The sequence below is a fragment of the Oncorhynchus tshawytscha genome, linkage group LG02 (assembly GCF_018296145.1).
Source record: "Oncorhynchus tshawytscha isolate Ot180627B linkage group LG02, Otsh_v2.0, whole genome shotgun sequence".
NCBI classification, from domain to species: Eukaryota; Metazoa; Chordata; class Actinopteri; order Salmoniformes; family Salmonidae; genus Oncorhynchus; species Oncorhynchus tshawytscha.
The window spans coordinates 3283258-3295708 of NC_056430.1; the positions used below are offsets into that span (position 1 = coordinate 3283258).

Genomic DNA, 12451 nt, shown 5'->3' on the forward strand with positions numbered 1-12451 from the left:
CACAAGCATTTCGCTACACTCGCATTAACATCTGCTAACCATGTGTATGTGACAAATAAAATTTGATTTGATTTGATTTGAAGAAAGCTAAGGTAACTGAGCTAAACGACTACCGCCCCGTAGCACTTACTTCCGTCATCATGAAGTGCTTTGAGAGACTAGTCAAGGACCATATCACCTCCACCCTACCTGACACCCTAGACCCACTCCAATTTGCTTACCGCCCAAATAGGTCCACAGACGATGCAATCTCAACCACACTGCACACTGCCCTAACCCATCTGGACAAGAGGAATACCTATGTGAGAATGCTGTTCATCGACTACAGCTCGGCATTTAACACCATAATGCTCTCCAAGCTCGTCATCAAGCTCGAGACCCTGGGTCTCGACCCCGCCCTGTGCAACTGGGTACTGGACTTCCTGACGGGCCGTCCCCAGGTGGTGAGGGTAGGCAACAACATTTCCACCCCGCTGATCCTCAACACTGGGGCCCCACAAGGGTGCGTTCTGAGCCCTCTCCTGTACTCCCTGTTCACCCACGACTGCGTGGCCATGCACGCCTCCAACTCAATCATCAAGTTGGCGGATGACACAACAGTGGTAGGCTTGATTATCAACAATGACGAGATGGCCTACAGGGAGGAGGTGAGAGCCCTCGGAGTGTGGTGTCAGGAAAATAACCTCACACTCAACGTCAACAAAACTAAGGAGATGATTGTGGACTTCAGGAAACAGCAGAGGGAACACCCCCCTATCCAGATTGATGGAACAGTAGTGGAGAGGGTAGTAAGTTTTAAGTTCCTCGGCGTACACATCACAGACAAACTGAATTGGTCCACCCACACAGACAGCATCGTGAAGAAGGCGCAGCAGCGCCTCTTCAACCTCAGGAGGCTGAAGAAATTCGGCTTGTCACCAAAAGCACTCACAAACTTCTACAGATGCACAATCGAGAGCATCCTGTCGGGCTGTATCACCGCCTGGTACGGAAACTGCTCCGCTCACAACCGTAAGGCTCTCCAGAGGGTAGTGAGGTCTGCACAACGCATCACCGGGGGCAAACTACCTGCCCTCAAGGACACCTACACCACCCGATGTCACAGGAAGGCCATAAAGATCATCAAGGACAACAACCACCCGAACCACTGCCTATTCACCCCGCTATCATCCAGAAGGCGAGGTCAGTACAGGTGCATCAAAGCTGGGACCGAGAGACTGAAAAACAGCTTCTATCTCAAGGCCATCAGACTGTTAAACAGCCACCACTAACATTGAGTGGCTGCTGCCAACACACTGACTCAACTCCAGCCACTTTAATAATGGGAATTGATGGGAAATGATGTAAAATATATCACTAGCCACTTTAAACAATGCTACCTAATATAATGTTTACATACCCTACATTATTCATCTCATGTATATGTATATACTGTACTCTATATCATCTACTGCATCTTTATGTAATACATGTATCACTAGCCACTTTAACTATGCCACTTTGTTTACATACTCATCTCATATGTATATACTGCACTCAATACCATCTACTGTATCTTGCCTATGCCGCTCTGTACCATCACTCATTCATATATCTTTATGTACATATTCTTTATCCCCTTACACTTGTGTCTATAAGGTAGTAGTTCTGGAATTGTTAGCTAGGTTACTTGTTGGTTATTACTGCATTGTCGGAACTAGAAGCACAAGCATTTCGCTACACTCGCATTAACATCTGCTAACCATGTGTATGTGACAAATAACATTTTATTTTATTTTATTTGAGCTCTACGGACAATTCCTTCAACCTCATGTCTTGGTTTTTGTGCTGACATGCACTGTCAACTGTGGGACCGTATATAGACAGGTGTGTGCCTTTCCAAATCATGTCCAATCAATAGAATTTACCACAGGTGGACAATCAATTTGTAGAAACATTTTGTGTTCCAGCCTGAATTTAAAATGTATTCAATTGAGATACATAATACCCCATAATGTCACTTTATTCCTCGTTATATGTGCATATCTACGTCAATTACCTCGTACCTCTGCACATCACTCGGTACTGGTACCCCATGTATTTAGCCAAGCAATGGTGGAAAAAGTACCCAATTGTCATACTTGAGTAAAAGTAAAGATACCTTAATATAAAATGACTCAAGTAAAAGTGAAAGTCGCCCAGTACAATCCTACTTGAGTAAAAATCTAAAAGTATTTGTCACGACTTCCGCCGAAGTTGGCTCCCCTGCCTGTTCGGGTGGTGCTCGGCGGTCGTCCTCACCGTCCTACTAGCCGCTACCGATCCCTTTTTCGTTTGTCTGTTGGTTTTGTCTTATTAGTTTCACCTGTGTGTATTTTAGTTTAGTTAGCGTCCTTATATATAGTAGGTTGTTCCGCCCTTGTTTTGTGCGGGATTGTTTTTTGTTACTCTGTCGTATGGTGGTTTTCATATGTGTATTCTCCGGACTATTTGGTCCTGTGTTTGGGCTGGTCTATTGTATGCGCCCTGTATGTTGGCGTGACCGTTTTGTTCGCCGGAGAATAAATTTAAGATATACTGAACCCTGCTCTCTGCCCTGATTCCAACCCACCACTCCTAGTATCCCATGACAGTATTTGGTTTTAAATATACTTAAGTATCAAAAGTAAATGTAATTGCTAAAATATACTTACGTTTCAAAAGTAGAAGTAAAAGTAATTTCAATTTCCTTATACAGTATGAAGCAAACCATAGAGCGCCATTTTCTTGTTTTTTAAATTTACGGATTGCCAGGGGCACGTTCCAACACTCAGACATCATTTACAAATGAAGCATGTGTTTAGTGAGCTGCCAGATCAGAGGCAAGGGATTACCAGGGATATTATCTTGATAAGTGTGTGAATTTGACCATTTTCCTGTCCTGCTAGACATTCCAAATATAATGAGTACTTTTTGGTGTCAGGGAAAATGTATGGAGTAAAATGTACATCATTTTTACAGTACAGATACACCAAAAACTACTTAAGTAGTTCTTAAGTACAAGGATTTTTCCTTAAGTACTTTATACCACTGTAGCCAAGTTATCGTTGCTCATTGTGAGTCTATAATTACTTTTAAAATACTTATATCATGTTTTACTTTTCTATTATTTCTCTTAATTTTCTCTCCGCATTGTTGGGAAAGGCCCGTAAAGCAAGCATTTCACTGTTACACCTGTTGTTTACTCTCTCTCCGCATTGTTGGGAAGGGCCCCTCAGGAAGCATTTTACTGTTACACCTGTTGTTTACTCTCTCTCCGCATTGTTGGGAAGGGCCCCTCAGGAAGCATTTCACTGTTACACCTGTTGTTTATTCTCTCTCCGCATTGTTGGGAAGGGCCCCTCAGGAAGCATTTCACTGTTACACCTGTTGTTTACTCTCTCTCCGCATTGTTGGGAAGGGCCCCTCAGGAAGCATTTCACTGTTACACCTGTTGTTTACTCTCTCTCCGCATTGTTGGGAAGGGCCCCTCAGGAAGCATTTCACTGTTACACCTGTTGTTTACTCTCTCTCCGCATTGTTGGGAAGGGCCCCTCAGGAAGCATTTCACTGTTACACCTGTTGTTTACTCTCTCTCCGCATTGTTGGGAAGGGCCCCTCAGGAAGCATTTCACTGTTACACCTGTTGTTTACTCTCTCTCCGCATTGTTGGGAAGGGCCCCTCAGGAAGCATTTCACTGTTACACCTGTTGTTTACTCTCTCTCTGCATTGTTGCGAAGGGCCTTTAAGTAAGCATTTCACTGTTAGCCTACACTAATCAGCATTGAAAAATCGGCTTTGAAAAATCATAATCGGTCGACCTCTAGTCTACACCTGTTGTTTACGACGCATTTGACAAATAAAATGCCATACACACACCTACATACAAGGAAAGGTACTTACATGTAAGCCTTATAATCGCTGCCAATCCGCTGGACCCTGATGTTGTACTTGGCATCTATGAAGGGTTCTGTGGTGGTGTAAGTCTGAGTGATGGCTACCACACTGGCTATGTCCTGGAAATCACTCAGATTATCCACCTTTACCTGGATACACAGACAGCATAACACAACACATTACATCTAACCCTCACACAACTAACCCTAACAATAACACACACTCAGGTTATCCACCTTTACCTGGATACACAGACAGCATAACGCAACATCATCATTACAGGCTGCAGATATAGCTGAATACACAGTAGATTACAGATATAGCTGAATGCACAGTAGATTACAGATATAACTGAATACACAGTAGATTACAGATATAACTGAATACACAGTAGATTACAGATATAACTGAATACACAGTAGATTACAGATATAACTGAATACACAGTAGATTACAGATATAGCTGAATACACAGTAGATTACAGATATAACTGAATACACAGTAGATTACAGATATAACTGAATACACAGTAGATTACAGATATAGCTGAATACACAGTAGATTACAGATATAACTGAATACACAGTAGATTACAGATATAGCTGATGTTACAGATACAGGTATCCTGTGTGTGTGTGTGTGTGTGTGTGTATGTATCCTGTGTTCTTTTCTCTCCTTTTCCTCTCACAGGTGAAAATCATCACTCCCCAATCAGTCACCAATCAATCATCAATCAGAAGACACACCTCCTCCTGTTTCCTACCCAATCACAGTTCCTTTCCCTTGGTTTAAAAACCCTGTCAGTTGTTTGCTCTAGAGCTCAATCTCTCTGTAAATGCCATATGTCTGTTGATCGTGCTGTTTCACCCTCTCCTACTATGTCTCTAGCTCTCTTTATGTATTGAGCTCTCTTTTGTTTGAGCACCTCCATATCACTTTGTCCTCACCTGTGAGTATTGTTTTTGGTTATGGTGTTTGCTTGCTGGTGGGAAAAGGAGGAACCAAGACAAGTCGCCCATGGGCATACACTACCCGTAGGTAAACTTTGTTAAATACACTAGTTAGGGTCTCGTTACCATCTCCCCTAGACTGTCGGGCCAAAAGGGATTTGTAACAGCTGAATACACAGATTACAGCTATAGCTGAATACATGGCAGATTACAGAAAGAGATCAATTAGATGAAGAGATGATGAACATGTCAACATGTATGGAACGCAACATGTATGGTTCCAATTATAGTTTCTCCTATTAGTGATTTGTCAATAAGTAATCATAGCTTTCACCTGATCAGTCTGTCATGGAAAGATCCGGTGTTCCTAATGTTCTGTGTAAACAGTGCATTCTGACAGTATTCAGACCCTTTGTCATTTTTTACATTTTGTTATGTTACAGCCTTATTCTAAAATTGCTGAGGATTGTTTTTTATATATTTAATCAATCTACACACAATACCCCATAACGACAAAGCGGAAACAGGTTGTGAGATTTTAACAAATGTATAAATAAAAAATAAATAATTAGCTTATGTACATAAGCATTCAGACCCTTTGCTATGAGACTCGAAATTGAGCGAAGGTGCATCTTGTTTCCATTGATCATCCTTGAGATGATTCTTCAACTTGGAGTCCACCTGTGGTAAACTCAATTGGTTGGACATGATTTGGAAAGGCACTCACCTGTCTATATAAGGTCCCACAGTTGACAGTGCATGTCAGAGGAAAAATCAAGCCATGAGGTTGAAGGAATTGTCCGTAGAGCTCCGAGACAGGATTGTGCTGAGACACAGATCTGGGGAAGGGTACCAAAACATTTCTGCAGCATTGACGGTCCCCAAGAACACAGTGGCCTCCATCATTCTTAAATGGAAGAAGTTTGGAACCACCAAGACTCTTCTTAGAGTGGCCGCCTGGCCAAACTAAGCAATCAAGGGAGAAGGGCTTTGGTAGGGAAGAGACCAAGAACCCGATGGTTACTCTGACAGAGCTCCAGAGTTATTCTGTGGAGATGATATAAACTTCCAGAAGGACAACCATCTCTGCAGTACTCCACCAATCAGGCCTTTACGGTAGAGTGGCAATACGGAAGTCCCTCTCAGTAAAAGGCACATGACAGCCCGCTTGTCAAAAAAAAACAAGATTCTCTGGTCTGATGAAACCAAGATTAAACTCTTTGGCTTGAATGCCAAGTGTCACATCCTGAGGAAACCTGGCACCAACTCTAAGATGAAGCATGGTGGTGGCAACATCATGCTGTGGAGATGTTTTTCAGCGGTAGGGACTGGGAGACTGGTCAGGATTGAGCAAAAGATGAACGGAGAAAAGTACAGAGAGATCCTTGATGAACCTGCTCCAGAGTGCTCAGGACCTCAGACTGGGGTGAAGGTTCATCATTCAACAGGACAACGACCCTAAGCACACAGCAAGGACAACACAGGAGTGGCTTTGGGACAAGTATCTGAATGACCTCGAGGGGCCAGCTAGAGACCGGACTTGAACACGATCGAACATCTCTGGAGAGACCTGAAAATAGCTGTGCAGTGACGCTCTCTATCCAACCTGACAGAGCTTGAGAGGTTCTGCAGAGAAGAATGGTAGAAACTCCCCAAATACAGGTGTGCCAAGCTTGAAGCGTTAGCCTCGAGTCTTCTTGGGTATATGATCTTCATCAATGTACTGAGTAAAGGGTCTGAATACTTATGTAAATGTGATATTTCATTTTTTTATTTTTTATACATTTGTCAAAATTTCTAAAAACCTATTTTTGCTTTGTCATTATGGGGTATTGTGTGTAGATTGATGAGGGGAAAATAACTGTTTAATCCATTTTAGAATAAGGCTGTAATATGACAAAATGTGGAAAACGTCAAATGACATGTATTTAATTGTATGTGGACATTATACCAGGGCTATTGGCGGCAGGTAGCATAGTGGTTAGAGTGTTGGACTAGTAACCAAAAGGTTGCAAGATCGAATCCCTGAGCTGACTAGGTAAAAATCTGTCATTCTGCCCCTGAACAAGGCCGTTAACCCACTATTCCTAGGCCGTCATTGAAAATAAGAATCTGTTCTTAACTGACTTGCCTAGTTAAAAATAGGTAAAATCAATTATATATATAAAATGTCATATTTATTTGTATTTGGACATTATATATAAATGACATGTATTTATATGTATTTAGACATTATATATAAATGGCACATATGTATATGTATTAGTGCATTACCTTTCCCATTCCAGAGTGCGCGTGTCCTATCTTCACCACCACAGGGAAAGAGGGCATGGAGATCTGAAAGAGAAGACATGTTGGAATGATTGACTGGCTGAATGAATGAACAATTGATTTGCTGAATGACTGATTGGCTGACTGCCTGGATGACTGATTAGCTGACTGACTGAATGAATGACTGAATAACTTATTGGCTGACTGGCACACTGACTGAATGTTGCTCCAGGAGACCACCAGGGCTAGTAGATATTTAACCATAGAGAGACACACCAGGGCTAGTAGATATTTAACTATAGAGAGACACACCAGGGCTAGTAGATATTTAACTATAGAGATAAACACCAGGGCTATTAGATATTTAACTATAGAGAGACACACCAGGGCTATTAGACATTTAGCCATAGAGAGATACACCAGGGCTAGTAGATATTTAACCATAGAGAGACACACCAGGGCTAGTAGATATTTAACCATAGAGAAACACCAGGGCTAGTAGATATTTAACCATAGAGATAAACACCAGGGCTAGTAGATATCTAACCATAGAGAGAGAAACACCAGGGCTAGTAGATATCTAACCATAGAGAGAGACACACCAGGGCTAGTAGATATTTAACCATAGAGAGACACACCAGGGCTAGTAGATATTTAACCATAGAGATAAACACCAGGGCTAGTAGATATTTAACCATAGAGATAAACACCAGGGCTATTAGATATTTATCCATAGAGAGAGACACACCAGGGCTAGTAGATATCTAACCATAGAGAGACACACCAGGGCTAGTAGATATTTAACTATAGAGGCTAAACACTGCTGTTGCCAAACAGTGTGAATGAGTCAACTCAGAGGCTGGGGAGCAGGTATATAACAAAACAGCCTGGGGAGCAGGTATATGACAAAACAGGCTGGGGAGCAGGTATATGACAAAACAGGCTGGGGAGCAGGTATATGACAAAACAGCCTGGGGAGCAGGTATATGACAAAACAGGCTGGGGAGCAGGTATATGACAAAACAGGCTGGGGAGCAGGTATATGACAAAACAGGCTGGGGAGACGGTATATGACAAAACAGGCTGGGGAGCAGGTATATAACAAAACAGGCTGGGGAGCAGGTATATGACAAAACAGGCCGGGAGACAGTATATGACAAAACAGGCTGGGGAGCATGTATATAACAAAACAGGCTGGGGAGCAGGTATATGACAAAACAGGCCGGGAGACTGTATATGACAAAACAGGCCGGGAGACGGTATATGACAAAACAGGCCGGGAGACGGTATATAACAAAACAGGCTGGGGAGACGGTATATGACAAAACAGGCTGGGGAACAGGTATATGACAAAACAGGCTGGGGAGCAGGTATATGACAAAACAGGCTGGGGAGACGGTATATAACAAAACAGGCTGGGGAGACGGTATATAACAAAACAGGCTGGGGAGCAGGTATATGACAAAACAGGCTGGGGAGCAGGTATATGACAAAACAGGCTGGGGAGCAGGTATATGACAAAACAGGCTGGGGAGCAGGTATATGACAAAACAGGCTGGGGAGACGGTATATAACAAAACAGGCTGGGGAGCAGGTATATGACAAAACAGGCTGGAGAGCAGGTATATGACAAAACAGGCTGGGGAACAGGTATATTACAAAACAGGCTGGGGAGCAGGTATATAGACCCAGCATGTTACCTAATAGACCCAGCATGTTACCTGATAGACCCAGCATGTTACCTGATAGACCCAGCATGTTACCTGATAGACCCAGCATGTTACCTGATAGACCCAGCATGTTACCTGATAGACCCAGCATGTTACCTGATAGACCCATAACAAAACAGGCTGGGTAGACGGTATATAACAAAACAGCCTGGGTAGACGGTATATGACAAAACAGGCTGGGGAACAGGTATATGACAAAACAGGCTGGGGAACAGGTATATGACAAAACAGGCTGGGGAGCAGGTATATGACAAAACAGGCTGGGAGCAGGTATATGACAAAACAGGCTGGGGAACAGGTATATGACAAAACAGGCTGGGGAGCAGGTATATGACAAAACAGGCTGGGGAGCAGGTATATGACAAAACAGGCTGGGAGCAGGTATATGACAAAACAGGCTGGGGAGCAGGTATATGACAAAATAGGCTGGGGAGACGGTATTTGTGACAGAGTTAGTGCAATAAACAACAAGAGATATTATATGCAAACAGAACCAAATGAAAGTAACATCTATCAATGTTTTGTTGTGTATCAGTGAGGATATGCTCATGATCAATAACCTGAGACAGGAGAGTAGGTGTGTTGCTGCCACCGCCGCACACACGCACCACACACACCACACAGAGACTCCACTAGTGTTCACAACATATTGAGGGCTCGTGTCCAGCATAATAATCAAGCAGTGAACCTCCATGATAGAAGATGAAATCTTCACTCAACTGTAACACTCCATTTCAGCACCACAGCTGAACTACAAAGATCCAAACGTGTTCCAGACTGTAATCTAGGTCTCATTAAAACAAATCACACAGAGCCATCAGTCACCTCCTATGATTCAAAACAAGCTGCAGATCTCCTGGTCTACTTTCCCATTGTCAGAGTTGTTCTTCTACTTGTGTTTTTAACTGAGGCACAAACTGAGCTGATGACTGAATACACTCACTCACTGCTGCCTGGTAGGGGAGGAGTGGAGGGAGAAGAGGGGAGGAGTGGAGGGAGGGAGGGAGAAGGAGGGAGGGAGAAGAGGGGAGAAGGAGGGAGGGAGAAGAGGGGAGAAGGAGGGAGGGAGAAGAGGGAGAATAGGGGAGAAGGAGGGAGGGAGAAGAGGGGAGAAGGAGGGAGGGAGAAGAGGGGAGAAGGAGGGAGGGAGAAGAGGGAGAATAGGGGAGAAGGAGGGAGGGAGAAGAGGGGAGAAGGAGGGAGGGAGAAGAGGGGAGAAGGAGGGAGGGAGAAGAGGGGAGAAGGAGGGAGGGAGAAGAGGGGAGAAGGAGGGAGGGAGAAGAGGGAGAATAGGGGAGAAGGAGGGAGGGAGAAGAGGGGAGAAGGAGGGAGGGAGAAGAGGGGAGAAGGAGGGAGGGAGAAGAGGGGAGAAGGAGGGAGGGAGAATAGGGGAGGAGGAGGGAGGGAGAAGAGGGGAGGAGGAGGGAGGGAGAAGAGGGGAGGAGGAGGGAGGGAGAAGAGGGGAGGAGGAGGGAGAATAGGGGAGAAGGAGGGAGGGAGAATAGGGGAGGAGGAGGGAGGGAGAAGAGGGGAGGAGGAGGGAGGGAGAAGAGGGGAGGAGGAGGGAGAATAGGGGAGGAGGAGGGAGGGAGAATAGGGGAGAAGGAGGGAGGGAGAAGAGGGAGAATAGGGGAGAAGGAGGGAGGGAGAAGAGGGGAGAAGGAGGGAGGGAGAAGAGGGGAGAAGGAGGGAGGGAGAAGAGGGGAGAAGGAGGGAGGGAGAAGAGGGAGAATAGGGGAGAAGGAGGGAGGGAGAATAGGGGAGGAGGGAGGGAGAAGAGGGGAGAAGGAGGGAGGGAGAAGAGGGGAGAAGGAGGGAGGGAGAAGAGGGGAGAAGGAGGGAGGGAGAAGAGGGGAGAAGGAGGGAGGGAGAAGAGGGGAGAAGGAGGGAGGGAGAAGAGGGGAGAAGGAGGGAGGGAGAAGAGGGGAGAAGGAGGGAGGGAGAAGAGGGGAGAAGGAGGGAGGGAGAAGAGGGGAGGAGGAGGGAGGGAGAAGAGGGGAGGAGGAGGGAGGGAGAAGAGGGGAGGAGGAGGGAGGGAGAAGAGGGGGAGGAGGAGGGAGAATAGGGGAGGAGGAGGGAGGGAGAATAGGGGAGGAGGAGGGAGGGAGAATAGGGGAGGAGGAGGGAGGGAGAATAGGGGAGGAGGAGGGAGGGAGAAGAGGGGAGGAGGAGGGAGGGAGAAGAGGGGGGAGGAGGAGGGAGGGAGAAGAGGGGGGAGGAGGGAGGGAGAAGAGGGGGGAGGAGGGAGGGAGAAGAGGGGAGAAGGAGGGAGGGAGAAGAGGGGAGAGGAGGGAGGGAGAAGAGGGGAGGGGAGGGAGAAGAGGGGAGAAGGAGGGAGGGAGAAGAGGGGAGAAGGAGGGAGGGAGAAGAGGGGAGAAGGAGGGAGGGAGAAGAGGGGAGAAGGAGGGAGGGAGAAGAGGGGAGGAGGAGGGAGGGAGAATAGGGAGGAGGAGGGAGGGAGAAGAGGGGAGGAGGAGGGAGGGAGAAGAGGGAGGAGGAGGGAGAAGAGGGGAGAAGGAGGGAGGGAGAAGAGGGGAGAAGGAGGGAGGGAGAAGAGGGGAGAAGGAGGGAGGGAGAAGAGGGGAGAAGGAGGGAGGGAGAAGAGGGGAGAAGGAGGGAGGGAGAAGAGGGGAGAAGGAGGGAGGGAGAAGAGGGGAGAAGGAGGGAGGGAGAAGAGGGGAGAAGGAGGGAGGGAGAAGAGGGGAGGAGGAGGGAGGGAGAATAGGGAGGAGGAGGAGGGAGGGAGAAGAGAGGGAGAAGAGGGGAGGAGGAGGGAGGGAGAAGGGGGAGGAGGAGGGAGAATAGGGAGGAGGAGGGAGGGAGAATAGGGGAGGAGGAGGGAGGGAGAATAGGGGAGAAGGAGGGAGGGAGAAGAGGAGGGGAGGAGGAGGGAGGGAGAAGAGGAGGGGAGGAGGAGGGAGGGAGAAGAGGGGGAGGAGGAGGGAGGGAGAAGAGGGGGAGGAGGGAGGGAGAAGAGGGGAGAAGGAGGGAGGGAGAAGAGGGGAGAAGGAGGGAGGGAGAAGAGGGGAGAAGGAGGGAGGGAGAAGAGGGGAGAAGGAGGGAGGGAGAAGAGGGGAGAAGGAGGGAGGGAGAAGAGGGGAGAAGGAGGGAGGGAGAAGAGGGGAGAAGGAGGGAGGGAGAAGAGGAGGAGGGGAGGAGGAGGGAGGGAGAAGAGGAGGGAAGGAGGAGGGAGGGAGAAGAGGAGGAGGGGAGGAGGAGGGAGGGAGAAGAGGAGGAGGGGAGGAGGAGGGAGGGAGAAGAGGAGGGGAGGAGGAGGGAGGGAGAAGAGGAGGGGGGAGGAGGGAGGGAGAAGAGGGGGAGGAGGGAGGGAGAAGAGGGAGGGGGAGGGAGAATAGGGAGGAGGAGGGAGGGAGAATAGGGGAGGAGGAGGGAGGGAGAATAGGGGAGGAGGAGGGAGGGAGAAGAGGAGGGGAGGAGGAGGGAGGGAGAAGAGGAGGGGAGGAGGAGGGAGGGAGAAGAGGAGGGGAGGAGGAGGGAGGGGGAGAGGAGGAGGGAGGGAGAAGAGGAGGGGGAGGGAGGGAGGGAGAAGAGGGGAGAAGGAGGGAGGGAGAAGAGGGGAGAAGGAGGGAGGGAGAAGGAGGGA

At 47.3% G+C, this 12451-nt stretch overlaps 1 protein-coding gene across 2 annotated transcripts in view; it reads right to left on the minus strand.

Moving 5' to 3' along the window:
- The window catches only part of LOC112247479 (synapsin-2), a 215159-nt gene that overhangs the window by 41028 nt on the left and 161680 nt on the right, over window positions 1-12451 (minus strand). For both annotated transcript variants that reach the window (XM_042329630.1, XM_042329621.1), the window contains exons 6-7: window positions 7121-7183; window positions 3902-4044 (exon numbers count right to left, since the gene is read on the minus strand). In XM_042329630.1, the coding sequence (XP_042185564.1) occupies window positions 3902-4044; window positions 7121-7183 (206 nt within the window). The remainder of the gene's footprint in view (window positions 1-3901; window positions 4045-7120; window positions 7184-12451) is intronic.